The 13,904-nt window shown below is 35.9% G+C and overlaps 1 protein-coding gene across 3 annotated transcripts in view; it reads left to right on the forward strand.

The window, feature by feature from the left end:
• The window catches only part of HPGD (15-hydroxyprostaglandin dehydrogenase), a 28,048-nt gene extending 17,883 nt beyond the window's left edge, over positions 1-10,165 (forward strand). For 2 of the 3 annotated variants that reach the window (XM_061372450.1, XM_061372459.1), the window contains 4 exons: positions 5,143-5,219; positions 7,264-7,427; positions 8,545-9,038; positions 9,754-10,165. In XM_061372450.1, the coding sequence (XP_061228434.1) occupies positions 5,143-5,219; positions 7,264-7,427; positions 8,545-8,680 (377 nt within the window). In that variant the 3' untranslated portion in view covers positions 8,681-9,038; positions 9,754-10,165. Of the gene's footprint in view, positions 1-5,142; positions 5,220-7,263; positions 7,428-8,544; positions 9,039-9,753 lie in introns of those variants that run through there. The other variant, XM_061372468.1, reaches the window with a different exon arrangement.
• The last annotated feature ends 3,739 nt before the right edge of the window (positions 10,166-13,904 follow it).

The following is a 13,904-nucleotide window of genomic DNA, read 5'->3' on the forward strand; positions in this document are numbered from 1 at the left end:
ATCACACTAGGTTTTTTGAGAGGTTGTTCCATGTGTAGTGTATCTGGATAACTTCCTGTTGTAGAGCCATATCTGCAGTTTGATTGCACTCAGTTTCAAGTACTCGGGCTTCACAAGCAGCCATTTGTCCTCCTCCTATGGAAAGCTTCAGGCAAAAGAAATACTTAATGTACCCCTCACAGCAAGCAGTCTTCTTTAGGACCTGGTTCTATATATATTACAAGAACAGAGCTAAGCATGTGGTTAACATCATTGAGTAAAGGCAAGACCTTATCACAGTGATACAGTGGAGTAAAGGTATAAATGGCTATATAGCTGGGGCCTTTAGCTCAGCATCATGTGAAAGCTTCTGGTGTCCATTCCCCCACCTCCCAACCTTCGTAAAAAGGAGGATCCCGAGCAGTATCCACAGAAATGAGGTTAGGAAATGTAGAAATTATTCCCTTGAGACTTCAGTTCATGTTAAAAATAAATTCCTAGAAATGACACAGCTTAAAATTTTTGCAAGGATTTCTGTGTCTCCTTTGTTTTGACACAGATCACAGCAGTATAAAACTGACACAGTGAACATGATCTTGTACGCCTCCCTGTTCTTAAGAATAGAGTATGATATACAAACCCCTTTAATCAATTCTGTCATCGCTCTGTAGGACTATCATGCTCCGAGCTGCTTTCTCTAGTTACATATCCGCTTCTTCAAAAGCAGGTTTCTCCTTTAAAGAACATTGTAAGCATATTCCATACTCTGTATCCAGGCTTTTGCTTAAGGGCAACAGAGGAGATTTCTGTAATGTGGTTTGGAAACACATTTTATTTAAATAAATACAGTTAAATCTTGTGATGTTCCTTATAAGTATTCTATGTTTTGCAATAGGCTTTGATAAGTATATTTTATAAACCAAATCTAATACAGAAAACAAATTAATTTGGCAATATTTTTCAGGACAGAGGAAAGCACAGTTTTGGTTTGCTTTTAAATAAGTTCCATCAGTTAACCAAACCTTTCCAGCATTTTCATATATCTCTTTCATAAACAAGGAAAAATTTAGAATTTTAGGATGCTATTTGGCACTGATATTCATCACATTAGTGAGAGAACATTTAAATATTTAATGGAATATTTAAATGTTTTTACAGTGAATATATTTTTCTAAAGTATAACTGGGAATAGAGCCTAATCACTGCAAAATCATAGTGTAGAAGCAGTGTTTTCTGATGAATCCAAAGCCTCCAGGAAATCAACAGCCAAGTTAGAAAACAGACTATGGTTCTTCATTCTGTGTGCCATACTCATGCAACATGAAGTACACTCTTCCAACAATTAATGAAATTTAAATATACTATTTCTGTTTACAGACATTACATTTGTCTCAAGCTGCCTAACAGTGCAACCATGGAGCATATACAGGGTAGAAAGGTCATCATCTAAAACCTAATAAATCTTATTTAAAGAAAGAGACTTATTCAAATCTCTGAGGGCAACATGTGGGACACCATGCCTGGGGAAAAATTATTAATTCTGTATTTATCAAAGCTCTTCAGTGGACTGAAAGAATATTCTGGTTTCAACAAAGCTTACTGATAAAAACGAGCTTATTGATACCATTCTCCACCTCCAATACTAATTTCTCAAGCTGTGGATTTGAAATTATTGACCATGATAAAGAAGAACCTGTAGTGAGAAGCCTGACACGACGTCTTAAATGGTACGGTGGTCTTGATAAGAGGACCAGAGTATAACCAGGGGCTAGTCTCTGTGAGCCTGCCAGGAACTGACAAAAATAGAAAAGAGCACAGCTGACACTGGCCCACGTTTACCTTATTTTCATAAACCGAAGAGCACCTTCAGTACCTCCAGTCATCATGAAATTATTTGCAGTTCACCAATTAGTTCTCAATGAAGATCATGTCAAGGGAGAAGGAACCTCCCTGTCCCCTTTCACGTTCAGTGATGCAGCATTGTTGCCTCTACTTACTATGGGAGATTGAGAAGCACACTACCACTTTCCAGGGACATACAGCTTCATGACCGTCCATATGAACACCATCCCCCTCCCCCCACTGTTATTTTGTGCACAATGCTCTCCAGTCTGTTTTATTGCTGTTCCACTTTGTGTAAGATAATTGAATCTTCATGGAGAAGCAAACAGAATCCAAATTTTTTTAACAAATGAAAGCCCTAATTAATATGCTATGAACTCATCCTTGCTCACCGGTTGAATAAATGCATAGGCAGAGCAGGCTCCATGTCACAAGATTCATCCCAAAATACTTGCTAGCAGAATCCCTAGGACACACCACTAACAGAGAGAGAGGTTCAGCTCTTCCCAGGGATGCGAAAAGGCTCAGAGCTGGAAATCCCGCGCCATGGCTTTGTGTACTGAACTCAGGAACAAAAGTGAGACAGGACTGTCATTGTTTTGGGTGAGGAATGTTAGGACTAGTCTTCATTGTCACTGCTTTGGCTCAAAGTGAGTCAATTAGTGTTTTTTTTCTTGGTTCTCCACTTTAGCAAAAGTAAGTGTCAAAAAGTAACTGGTTTTAATGCTTTGATTAAAAAATATATAAATTACTTGTTCCTCCCTTCCTGCTTAGTTATTCCTGCTGTCTTTTGACATTTAAGTGTAAGTCTTTGAACTTTATTCCACTTCATCATTGTGAGCTGTACCCTTCCTTTGTTTATTCCTTGACTTTGTTTCTCTTTCCTCTCAAGTAACAAGTAATTTGTCTGTGTTTAAAACAAAACAAAACAAAACCTCTAAATTCCTCCCCTGTGTTCCCCAGTAGTTTGTCTTCTGGACGTCTGTCAGCAGCAGCCTCATTGGGATTGTTTGGTTTATTTATTTAAAACATGTAAAACTATTCAGGAGTTTTAAAAATTACTATCATAATACTTCTAATGTGCTAATATTCCAAGGTTTTCAGTTATTTGAAGAACGGTGATGATTACCAAAAGTCACCAAATAGTGGAATATTAAGCCTATATTGCCATGACAACCTACAGAAGACAACACAAAGCCACTTTCACAAAGCAAGTTCTCAAGCAGAAACATAACACATTAATCCAGCTAAGCAGGTAAACACAAGTTTAAGAGACCAACCAGCCATTAAATTAAGTTACTTAGCATTTAACAGTGCTAATAACAGTGTTGCTGTCACTGGATCACCAGTATAGCATTTAAACCAAGATAAAATCTTGAAGCTGTCAGGGTTGTAATTAGGGCTTTGTGCTGTCTTAGAAAGTTTTTTCCTTCAGACAAAATGTATTCCAGAGCAAAGAGCCCATGCAGGTGTCTGGCATCCATAACTTTTCTGGCAAATCCAGTTTTAAAGATGGGTAATATATTCTTCATCTCCACTGAGGTAAGGCACACTCCTTCTTCATTATATCACTTAAAGATATTAAACATGAAGAATGAAAAAACATATCTGAGATATTAATTGGGATGACTACCATTAGAATCAAACATTAATGCATCAAAACTGGTATCCAGTTTTACAATGCCGCATTCAGGAATGCAGACAAATTTTATCCTCTAATTTTATGACAGGTTGTGATTTCCTATTCACAATACCTTAGATTTCAGGTGTAACTACAGTATTCATGTAGTCCAGTTCAGCTGTCACTCTGTCATGGAAATTGTTGGCATAATGGGCAGAAGTTTATATACACTCATGGTCTGTCTTCTCCTCATGGTCTGTCATCTGCTCTTGACCAGCTTTTTGACATCAAACTCCGTCTTACTGGAATTAAGGTCTTAATTTTCCTCCAATACCTCTGTTTTTTCTCCTTTCTCCACTACAAATAACAATTTTATGCTGTCCCACTCCCACCATAAAGGTTCAAAATATTAGCAGTCATTTCTTTATTTTGTTTTTCCTTTTCCTTATAAAAGATGGCAATGATATTACCCAGCATTGTTACCTTTTTCCTGTTCCCCCCTGAAAAATCTTCATCTTGTTTTTTCATTGAACAGAGCCCATTGTAGGAAGTACCATAACATGAAATCTTTTTAAGCCAACCTAATTCAATCTAGATAATGCTTCAAAAAGCTTTTCTATCCACATCTCTGCTTTCATTTCTTTATGCTCGCTACCTGAAGCCTTCATCTTGCCATTCCATTCAGTGTTTACTTACTTATATCTATACTCTCCCTGCATTGAGGTTCCACATTCACTTCTCAGTGCTTTTTCCATTTGTTTATTGCAAAACAACTTTCCTATTTAATATTACTCTCGTTAAAACAAAACAAAACAAAACCGAAAAAACTATCACTTACGAAAGATTATCAGAGTATTCTTGTAAGTAAAATAACATTTACAATGCCTCGGGTAGTGCATCAAGTCTGAATTACTTTTATTTATAGTTGCTCCCTAGTGCAAAACCCACTATGCAGAAGTGTGGTGTATTTGTTACAGTATTAAGGACATGATCAAATAAATAAGCAGTAACAGTACTGCATGGGTAGATTACCAGCTGACTGTGCTTCAGTCAGCTGTGCAGCATACTTATTCTCATCTCTCGCATTAGAGTGAGGGGAAAAGGTTTATCTGAGGCTGAGTTTTGTAACTATTCCGCAAAACCAATATAAGAAAGGGCTTTAAGTCAGACATTATGTTTTGATATATTGCAAAGATAAAATTAAAGCAGTTACAGTACTTAAAATGGATTTTGCTATTTCCCTTACCTTTTTCCACACTTCCTCCCTGAATTCACTGTAAATGACTGCAGGTGTTTAGTTTACATAGCAGCACCTAGGGTGTCAGCAATCAAAGTTTATATAAAAAACTTAACATACTTTAAGTGCTTTACAGATTCAAAGAAGGTTCAAAAATCTCATCCTTGAGATTTCTTCCAGATTCTGTCCTCAATTTTAAGTCATACTTTATAGATATAACTTTTCCTCTAAAACGTTACTTTTTTATTACACTTCTTTGGCCTCTTCACATTTTTATCCTTCTCATATCTTTTCTCAGCCTACCTCAGATTACAAAATATAATTTGAAAATTGCAACTAATCTATTTTGTTGCATCTCTAAATCCATCACTTATTTTGTACAGTATAGACCTATATGTGTGTTTAAGGTAATCATATGTAGGAGTACCCAGCATCTTTATTCAGCTACCTTTTTATTTTAAAGGACTCATGCCTGCTGCATTTCAACCTGTGTATTGTGCTACAAAGCATGGTGTAATTGGATTCACACGGTCAATAGCAGTAAGTATGTGTTTTTGGAAACAGTACCAGCAGCCTTGCTAAGCTTCTCATGTTCCCTCTCTATTGTCACACAACTGGAACTAATTTACTTAAAGAAAATTAAATATCTGAAGCAGAGGAGGTTCCTTCCTTTCACAAAGATAAAATAAGTCAGTCCTATGTGTTTATGACTGATCTGAGATTCTGAGAACATGGAGAAAAGATGTTGCAAAGTAATTTAAGGACAATGGGAGGAGCCCAAAAGTCAAAGTCTAATCCAAGTTTTAAAAATATTTTTTCATAACTCTATGCCGGTCATCTAACATTTTGGCTTCCGTATTTCTAAGTCAGGTCAATGACTTTTTAATGAGAAATAGGTGCTAGAACGTAGAGAAAATAACTTGAAATCAAAAATGTTTACCATTATTTATTCATACCAACTCTTAAAGCAGTGAAAATGCAACATGACATATTCAGGATGGGACATGTTTAATGTTATATGATCATACAGTAAGCCTTAGCCTCTGACTCCATAACTTTCTAGTTAATTTAAACAAGCAGGATGATAAAATAACCTGGAGGGAGCAAATATGACTACACTTTCACAGACTAAGCTTAAAAATAGCCTACTTATATAAGATTTCCAATCTAATTTAAAGAATAAACTAACCAAAATGATCATTTGGATGGTTTAGCCATATTTTATGCCCCTACCCCCATCCTAATAGATTCTTTTTTAGTTTAACCTAAACACATTAGAATGGATAAGTGTTGCATACAATACATTAGCCAGATCATGAACCCAGAACTTAGTTTTCTATTTTTGTTTTCTCATTATAAAATAAACACCACCATCTAAGTTCAAAAATAAAGGGTCTGCTAGAAAATTAGAGTAATTGCTGTCTCTATGGAACATGATAATGTCGATGAGAAAAAGAATAATAAACATAGCAAATCACTGTATTTACCAGGAAAGGCAGTACAGCCTAACGCTGGGCAGGTATGATAGAAAACATCTAGAACTTCAGTTTCTTTTCTCCTCCAGACCAAAAGGGCAGGCTACAATATAATGAAAATGATGTGATTTATGCAATACCAGAAAAGATTCCTGTTAAGTGTTAAAATAAATAGAACTCAGTGCTGAACACTTGTTATGATTTATCTTGGATGTATCATGTCTAATTTGTAAGTTCTGTGCCATCGCTGTTCATCCAGCATTCAACATATGCCTGGATGCTGATCAGACTTCTTTGCAATACACATGCATTGGTAGCACCACAAATGAAGTGTTCCACCATTCCTAGAACAATTTGTGCTGCTTGCTTTCATCATGTTCCTGAAGTGCTTCCTGAAAAAAACAATCCTGCTGCCTCTTTCCTGGAGTTTACAGGGACTTTCCTGTGGAGATGCTCAGTGATAGATTTGTCCCTTCGCATGGACAATAGAGCAGCCAGAAAGGTTCATCATCACAGTTCTTGGGTTACAGGCCAAATGCTATTTCTGTTTAAGTGATTTGTTTTTTTAGTTTGGTTTTTTGATAGTCTTTTTTTAATTTGATTTCAGATAGTTTTCTTCCAATAAGAAAGTTTTTATAAGAGTGGAAGCATACATTCTGAAGATTTTTATTGTTTTTTTTACTTCGTTTTGCTTAACAGATTTATATCATCGCCACAGAATACTGTTAATGACATGCCAATAGCACTAATAACAAAATAATAACAAAAATATTAGGGCAAAAAAAACCCAAACAACAACAACAGAAAAACTCAAAACACCCAAGCCAAAAAAAAAAACAAAACCAAAACAAACCCAAAACAGCTGCATAGGAAGAAGAGTGTTGATTTCTTCCAAAATTCCAAGCAAAACAGGTTTTCTTTTTCCTAGTAATCTAGTACATTACTAGAGAAAACATGCTTCAAACTTTGTTGTTGAAACAAGATTTGCTTACTAGGCAAGGGCTGAAAGTACTTAGTGGTAAGTATCATTCTTTGAAAAATTCCTTACACGATGCTGGTTTAAAATGTTGATGACAAATGCTTAACTTGTTGGGTTTTTTTTTTCCTAGTTAGCTGCTAATATGGAAAACTACGGTGTAAGACTCAACACAATTTGTCCAGGATTCGTCAACACACCAATTCTTCAGTCAATAGATAAAGAAGAGAATATGGGACAATATTATTCATATAAGGATGAGATCAAAAATATGATGCGATTCTATGGTGTGATGGAGTAAGTCAAGTCAGATACAGTGGTTTTTTTGCCCTTTGTTAATGAAGAACAAGCAGACAAAATTACAATTTCAGCAAACTGAAAATAAAAGGAAACACTGCTTCAGAAAAAAGCCTATCAAATGTGTTCTCTACACAAATGTTCTCTATACAAATTATAGATATCTAAGGCTATTTTAAGAGTACTGTCTACATAGCGATGCTTCCATTTACGCATTCCTATTTCTCAGCAAAGTGCAGATCAAATTCAAAAGTTAAAGGTGGTGGGTTTAGTTTTTAATAGCCCTTGGTGTACTTCCAGAATTTCATTTAACCAAACTTGTTGTGAGATACAGGGTATATAATTTCTATTGAATTTCCACAAAATTTAAATGAAAAAAAGTGACCCAAGATAGAAATCTGACCAAGAACTTAGAAAGCTGGACTAGGCTCACAAGAGGATAGTAGCAACAATGATGAATTGGATCAGAGTTACCCAGCCCATTATGGTACTGCAAACAAAGGCCAAAACCAGACAGCCAGGAAAACGTGTGAGAACAAGAACAGTAGTATAAAGGAGTATTTTTTTAAACACTTTCTCAGTCTCTAACAATTAGGTGCTCAGATACTTCTGCACAAAGGAAATTGTACGGTTGTGTTATTTCACCCACGCTTTTTTCATATGTGAAGTATATTGCACCTATTAATCACAGCAAACAGCATGTGAGGAAATTCTCCTTATGCTAATTTGCATGTCAGTCCCAGTACAGGAACAGGATAAATCAACATCAAAGAGCTGCAGAGGATTGTGTGAGGATTACTTCTGTCCACTGCCCTGAAAGAGAAAACTTTAATAGGATTCAAAAGGCAGCTGGATGTCCACAGGGATTTAGCAGTAACTAGAGCAAACGACAATTTGCAAAGCTGCTGCTGTTTTAAACTTTAAGTCCTGATTGATAAGATTGAATTTATCTCCTGAAATTCACCACCTCTGCTTGACTTGAAAATAAATTTGTTCAAATACAAGTTTATTTAATTTTCAGGACATAGAGATTTACATTGAGTTTCTATACTTGTCCTTTTCATATGTTCTATTACATGTTCTATTCTCAAATAATGATTTACTTTTTTTTTTTCAGCCCATCAAGAATAGCTGAGGGACTGATAACAATTATTGAAGATGATACTCTAAATGGAGAAGTTATGAAGATTACAGCATCCCAAGGGATTCATTTTCAACAATACAGCCAAACACCTTTTACATCAAAGAGATAAATAATTGGTTCACGCTGATTATTTTGGTCTTTTCTTAAATACAAAAAATTTTGAAGAGTAATTTTTGGGAAAAAATGGTTAGTGCTGTATCTAGAGCAGTGACTGTTCAAATGTTCACATCCTAATAACAAAGAGATGGACAATAAAATCTGGTGTGGGCAGATGTTAACATCTTATTTTAATACCATAAGCACTAATAATAGTATTTATTCAGTAGAATAAACACACTGCTCTGAAGATTTTTTTATTATATAATAATAGGGGCCAGTTTTTTTCCCTCTGGTAGTTCTGATCTACATACTCCAAGCATATTTTGGTGGACTTGACTTACTTCATATAATTCTTTTCACTCTCTTAAGTGTCTACTTATTTATGGATTGAATTCACAGAATCATAGAATAGTTAGGGTTGGAAAGGACCTGAAGATCATCAAGTTCCAACCCCGCCTGCCATGGGCAGGGACACCTCACTCTAAACCATATCACCCAAGGCCTCGTTCAACCTGGCCTTGAACACTGCGAGGGATGGAGCATTCACAACCTCCCTGGGCAACCTATTCCAGTGCCTCACCATCCTAACAGGAAAGAATTTCCTCCTTATATCCAATCTAAACTTCCCCTGTTTAAGTTTTAACCCATTACCCCTTGTCCTGTCACTACAGTCCCTAATGAAGAGTCCCTTCCCAGCATCCCTATAGGCCCCCTTCAGGTACTGGAAGGCTGCTATGAGGTCTCCACGCAGCCTTCTCTTCTCCAGGCTGAACAGCTCCAACTTTCTCAGCCTTTCTTCATATGGGAGGTGCTCCAGTCCCCTGATCATTCTCGTGGCCCCCCTCTGGACTTGCTCCAACAGTTCCATGTCCTTTTTACGTTGAGGACAGCAGAACTGCACACAATACTCCAAGTGAGGTCTCACAAGAGCAGAGTAAAGGGGGAGGATCACCTCCTTCAACCTGTTGGTCACACTCCTTTTGATGCAGCCCAGGATACGGTTGGCTTTCTGGGCTGCAAGCGCACACTGCCAGCTCACGTTCATTTTCTCATCAACCAGCACCCCCAAGTCCTTCTCCACAGGCCTGCTCTGAATCTCTTCCCTAATTCTTCAAACTGGGATTCAGTTCAGGAATCTAGAACACAAATATACCTATGAGTTAAGAATTTACTTTTTCTTATGAAATCTAAAACAGAACACAGGGCAAAATTTTCTTTCCTCCTTTATATATGCAACTGACTGTGTTGCATGACGCAAAAATATTACAGATTTTTATCTTCTTAGATTTTAGCTATTTATAAAACAGTTCAGTAATGTTTTTGTTTTCTTTTATAGATATACACATATGAATTTTCTCTTTCTGTATATACAAGGATGAATACTTTGGCATTGACTGAAATGTCTACTTACTCATTAAATCTGATTTTATAAAACTTTAAATCTAATTTCTTGCCTTGATTGATTAAAACCTCAATTAAATGCTGAATTATCTGATTTTTTCATATTCACCATATGCCCATTTTTGTATCATGATACATATTCTTAGATGCAACACGTCATATAGTGGCAATGAAAATAAAAAATGAGCTTCTACCTCCTGAACATCACTGGACCTTCTGAATCCCGGTCAATCCCCAGCTACATTTATGAAATAAACCTTGATACTCTATGGGTTACGTGCTTGGGAAAAATAAATTTACATGGTAATTTATTTAGCCTTATAGCATAACAAGATTTAATAATTCCTGGGAAAGCTGTCAACGTTTAATATTTATCCTCCTTAAGAGTACTAACTTCAATTTCACTCACAGGAGCACTGTTTTTTTCAGCATTGTAACTGAAAAAGAGGAGTCACTCATATTTACCTGCTATGGAAGTCAGGGAGTAGTAAGACTGTGGAGAAAAGAAAAGAAGCAGACAAACATACCATTAATTACTCATCATTCTCCCCCACCTCTATTTCTCATGATGTTAACACTATTTTTAATGCCTATCTTGAATGTATACAAGATGCTAGCTACACCACTGGTATCCCTGAAAGCATCTGTATATCCCTGTGGACTAAAAACTACTCTGTAATTTGATTGTATCAATTTCTACTTTCGTCTCATTAAAATCAGAGCTTTTCCTAATACATGACAGAAAAAATGATGTAAACTTAAAGTCAGCATGCTGCTTTAGTTAGGTTCTAGCATTGATAATTATCTACCTCTTCTCTTTGTTAGGCAGCATTTCAATGTAGTTTATAAACAAGGAAAGGTTTTATAATGACGACAATATACGCAAACCATGGTAACTAGCAAACACCACACTAAATTAGTAACTCTGAAGCTTCTCTTAACATACTTCAAATAACAATGAGAATGTAAATGTCAGTATGTATGTTGATGATACATTGTTGCCTTGAATGCTTGTTGTTTGTTACTCCTTGCTGCCCCAAAAGAAATATCTGTTAAACAGGGAGGGTTGAGTTTTCCAAGGGATCAATGAAAAAATACATAATAATGTCAGTAATAACAGACCTGTCTGGTGTATGCTCTCTGAAGGAAGAAAAACAAATACATTTAGAGTTAATTACAGCCAATCACTTTAGACATTGCACAAATAACTCATGGTGTTGCACCAGTACAAAAATCTAATTCTTGAATTGGCAGTATTCTAAGAATGGATTCCATTTATGTGGTATATTGATAATTACACAAGACAAAATCAAATTAATAAAATACGTAATTAGACTCCGGGACACCTGGAAAAATCTAAGCCTACTGGGAAAGAATTAAATCCATATCTTTCTTGTATATATAGGTCTTCTGAATTAGTTTTGCAACTCAAAGCCTCATTTTCAAATCAAAGCATTACAGAAAACTTCATGAACAGCAGATACTGCATTCTCTTCCATATGATAATCCGATAACGAAGTCTTAGAATGCAATACATGCTTGTTTGATCAAATAAGCATTTTTACTAAGATAAATCTCAAATTATTAGCACATGTGGAACTCACTGAAAGAAACAAGAAAGTAGCAAATTGTAATAGGAAAAATAGCTAACAAATTTCTACCTTTTAATTAAAAAAAAAAAAAAAAAAAAAGCCCCAAACCAAGTATCACAGTTTTTCAGTCTCATTTAGTCTGTACTAAAACACATCTGAGGGTTTTATCTTCACAGGAAGAACAAGTCCTAAATATGTTTTGGAAAGGTTTCCTGTAAGACTTCCCCCCAACCTTTGGAAGTCTTCCAGACAGCAAGAGAAGAGCATATGTTTGACTTACAGACAGAAACACCCAGACAAGCAGTAAGTAAAAAGATGAGTTAAAGGGAGAGAGCGAGTTTCACTTTTGTGCAAAGATTGTTCTGAAATTTTGTCTTCAGTTAAAAGTCTTGACATATTTCCAAGATGTAATTTATTTTGCCTGGGAGATCATTGCTTTTAAGAGGACTGTTCCAGTTTTGTAAAGAAACTCAGCCAAAAGGAAAAAATAAATATTTTAAATGAGATACACTTGTTGCCAAGAACATAAAATGACAAGTAATAATCTAGACTTATATAATGATCATTATTTGTAATGAACATTCAATCTCGTGATACAAGTTTACTTTTCACTGGATTCTTACAGTTTCAAATAGGACTCTTATAAGTAAAGAATAAATATTACCAGTGACGTCCATTTTTTCGTGCTTATGATCCTACATAAAGTCATAGGGCCCAAATCATAAGGCATTTCAACCACTTTGAGACATGACTGTTACTTTATTTGTATTATTTAACCCCTTGATTTAAGGAAATCTTTTTAAAAAAGTACATAACCATAGTCATCAACATAATTATGTGGATAACACACTATATCCTGTACAGTTCGGAAGGATCTGGAATTGACTTGTATTATGTGTATTATAAAATCATACGTGTATCAATTTAATTATTGAGGGGGAGATCCATGCCATAACAAGTCCTTCTTGTAGTTTCCTTAAATTAAGAAAGTCCTGATATGAAAGCCTAGATTTCTTGTTCTTGCTTGGAACACAAGCTTTTCAAGCAGCAAACCAAAAATAAACTTTAATGAAACCAAAATCTGGCTTCCACTGAAATCTTGAATGTGAGCCTAATCTTTAAAGGAACAGCATTATTTATCTAATGCAATGGCATTTGGGCAGGATGGGGCTCTTCTGACAGATAATGATTTCCTTCCTCCAGTGTTGAAACTTTCTACAGGATGATTCTCCAGCTTGAACTTCCCTTTTAGCTAAGTCTATTTGCTTTGTGTCAAGAGATGTTGACAGTTTTCAGCTCCAGAAGTCCAGATGGTTCAATGAAAGTGAAGGATAATACCACATGACTTAGATTATTAATTTTTATCCCTCCAGTACAAAAAGCAACAGCTTAATGTCAGGTCAAATTTATAATTCAAACTGAGAGGGACAGTAAATAAGAAAATTATGCTCATGCTCTGAAGGAGACAGTAAACAGGAAGAGAACAGGTCAAGTAAAAATATATAAGATGCAAAAAGGTAAAACCTAAAACATCTTTAAAATAAGTAACTTAACCCCATGGTTTGTGTGGAAGGCCATTATTATGAACTGGATGAAACTTAAACTTGAATGCTCCCTGACTCGTATACAGACAGTCTCGAAAATTCAGAAGATAAAAAAAAAAGGATCTTCAGAGCAAAAATTAATCTTAATGAAAAATATTTAATTTATTTCAAGCAGGCATCCTTTAAGCAGTTATTTATTCAGCTCTTTTTATTCTTCCACAAGCTCTGTGCTAATTCACTGCTGGCATCTGCTGGGCAAACCTTACAGACTATTACCACTACAGAGGCACAATTAATTTCTTGCTGCTGAACAGCACTTTTTCAGCTTTCACGTTCATCACAGCATTCCCAGCCCTTTTGCTTTCACACAGAAGAGAAGCCACACAGGACACGATGATCATCTGGTGACTGCTCTGATATCTAGCCCAGGCTTTCTGGATGGTTTAAGGCTCTAGATTTAGCCTCATGAAGGAGATAATTATTTAGTGACAGCCCAGAAGAATGCAAAATATCTTCTGAATCTCTTACATATCACTCTGATCTTGACACTGCCTTCTCTGCATCTTTCCTTTGGACCACCTTAAACACAGGCATTTCGGCAGTGAACTACACTCCAGCTGCACGAAAACACAACTGTACCTCTTCAGCAGTCACCAATAACACATTCACTTAAGACATTACCCATTTCACTGACTTC

This window comes from Neopsephotus bourkii, unplaced genomic scaffold (assembly GCF_033783945.1).
Source record: "Neopsephotus bourkii isolate Nb327-2 ecotype Australia unplaced genomic scaffold, CSIRO-AGI_Nbou_v1 NB_168, whole genome shotgun sequence".
NCBI lineage: Eukaryota > Metazoa > Chordata > Aves > Psittaciformes > Psittacidae > Neopsephotus > Neopsephotus bourkii.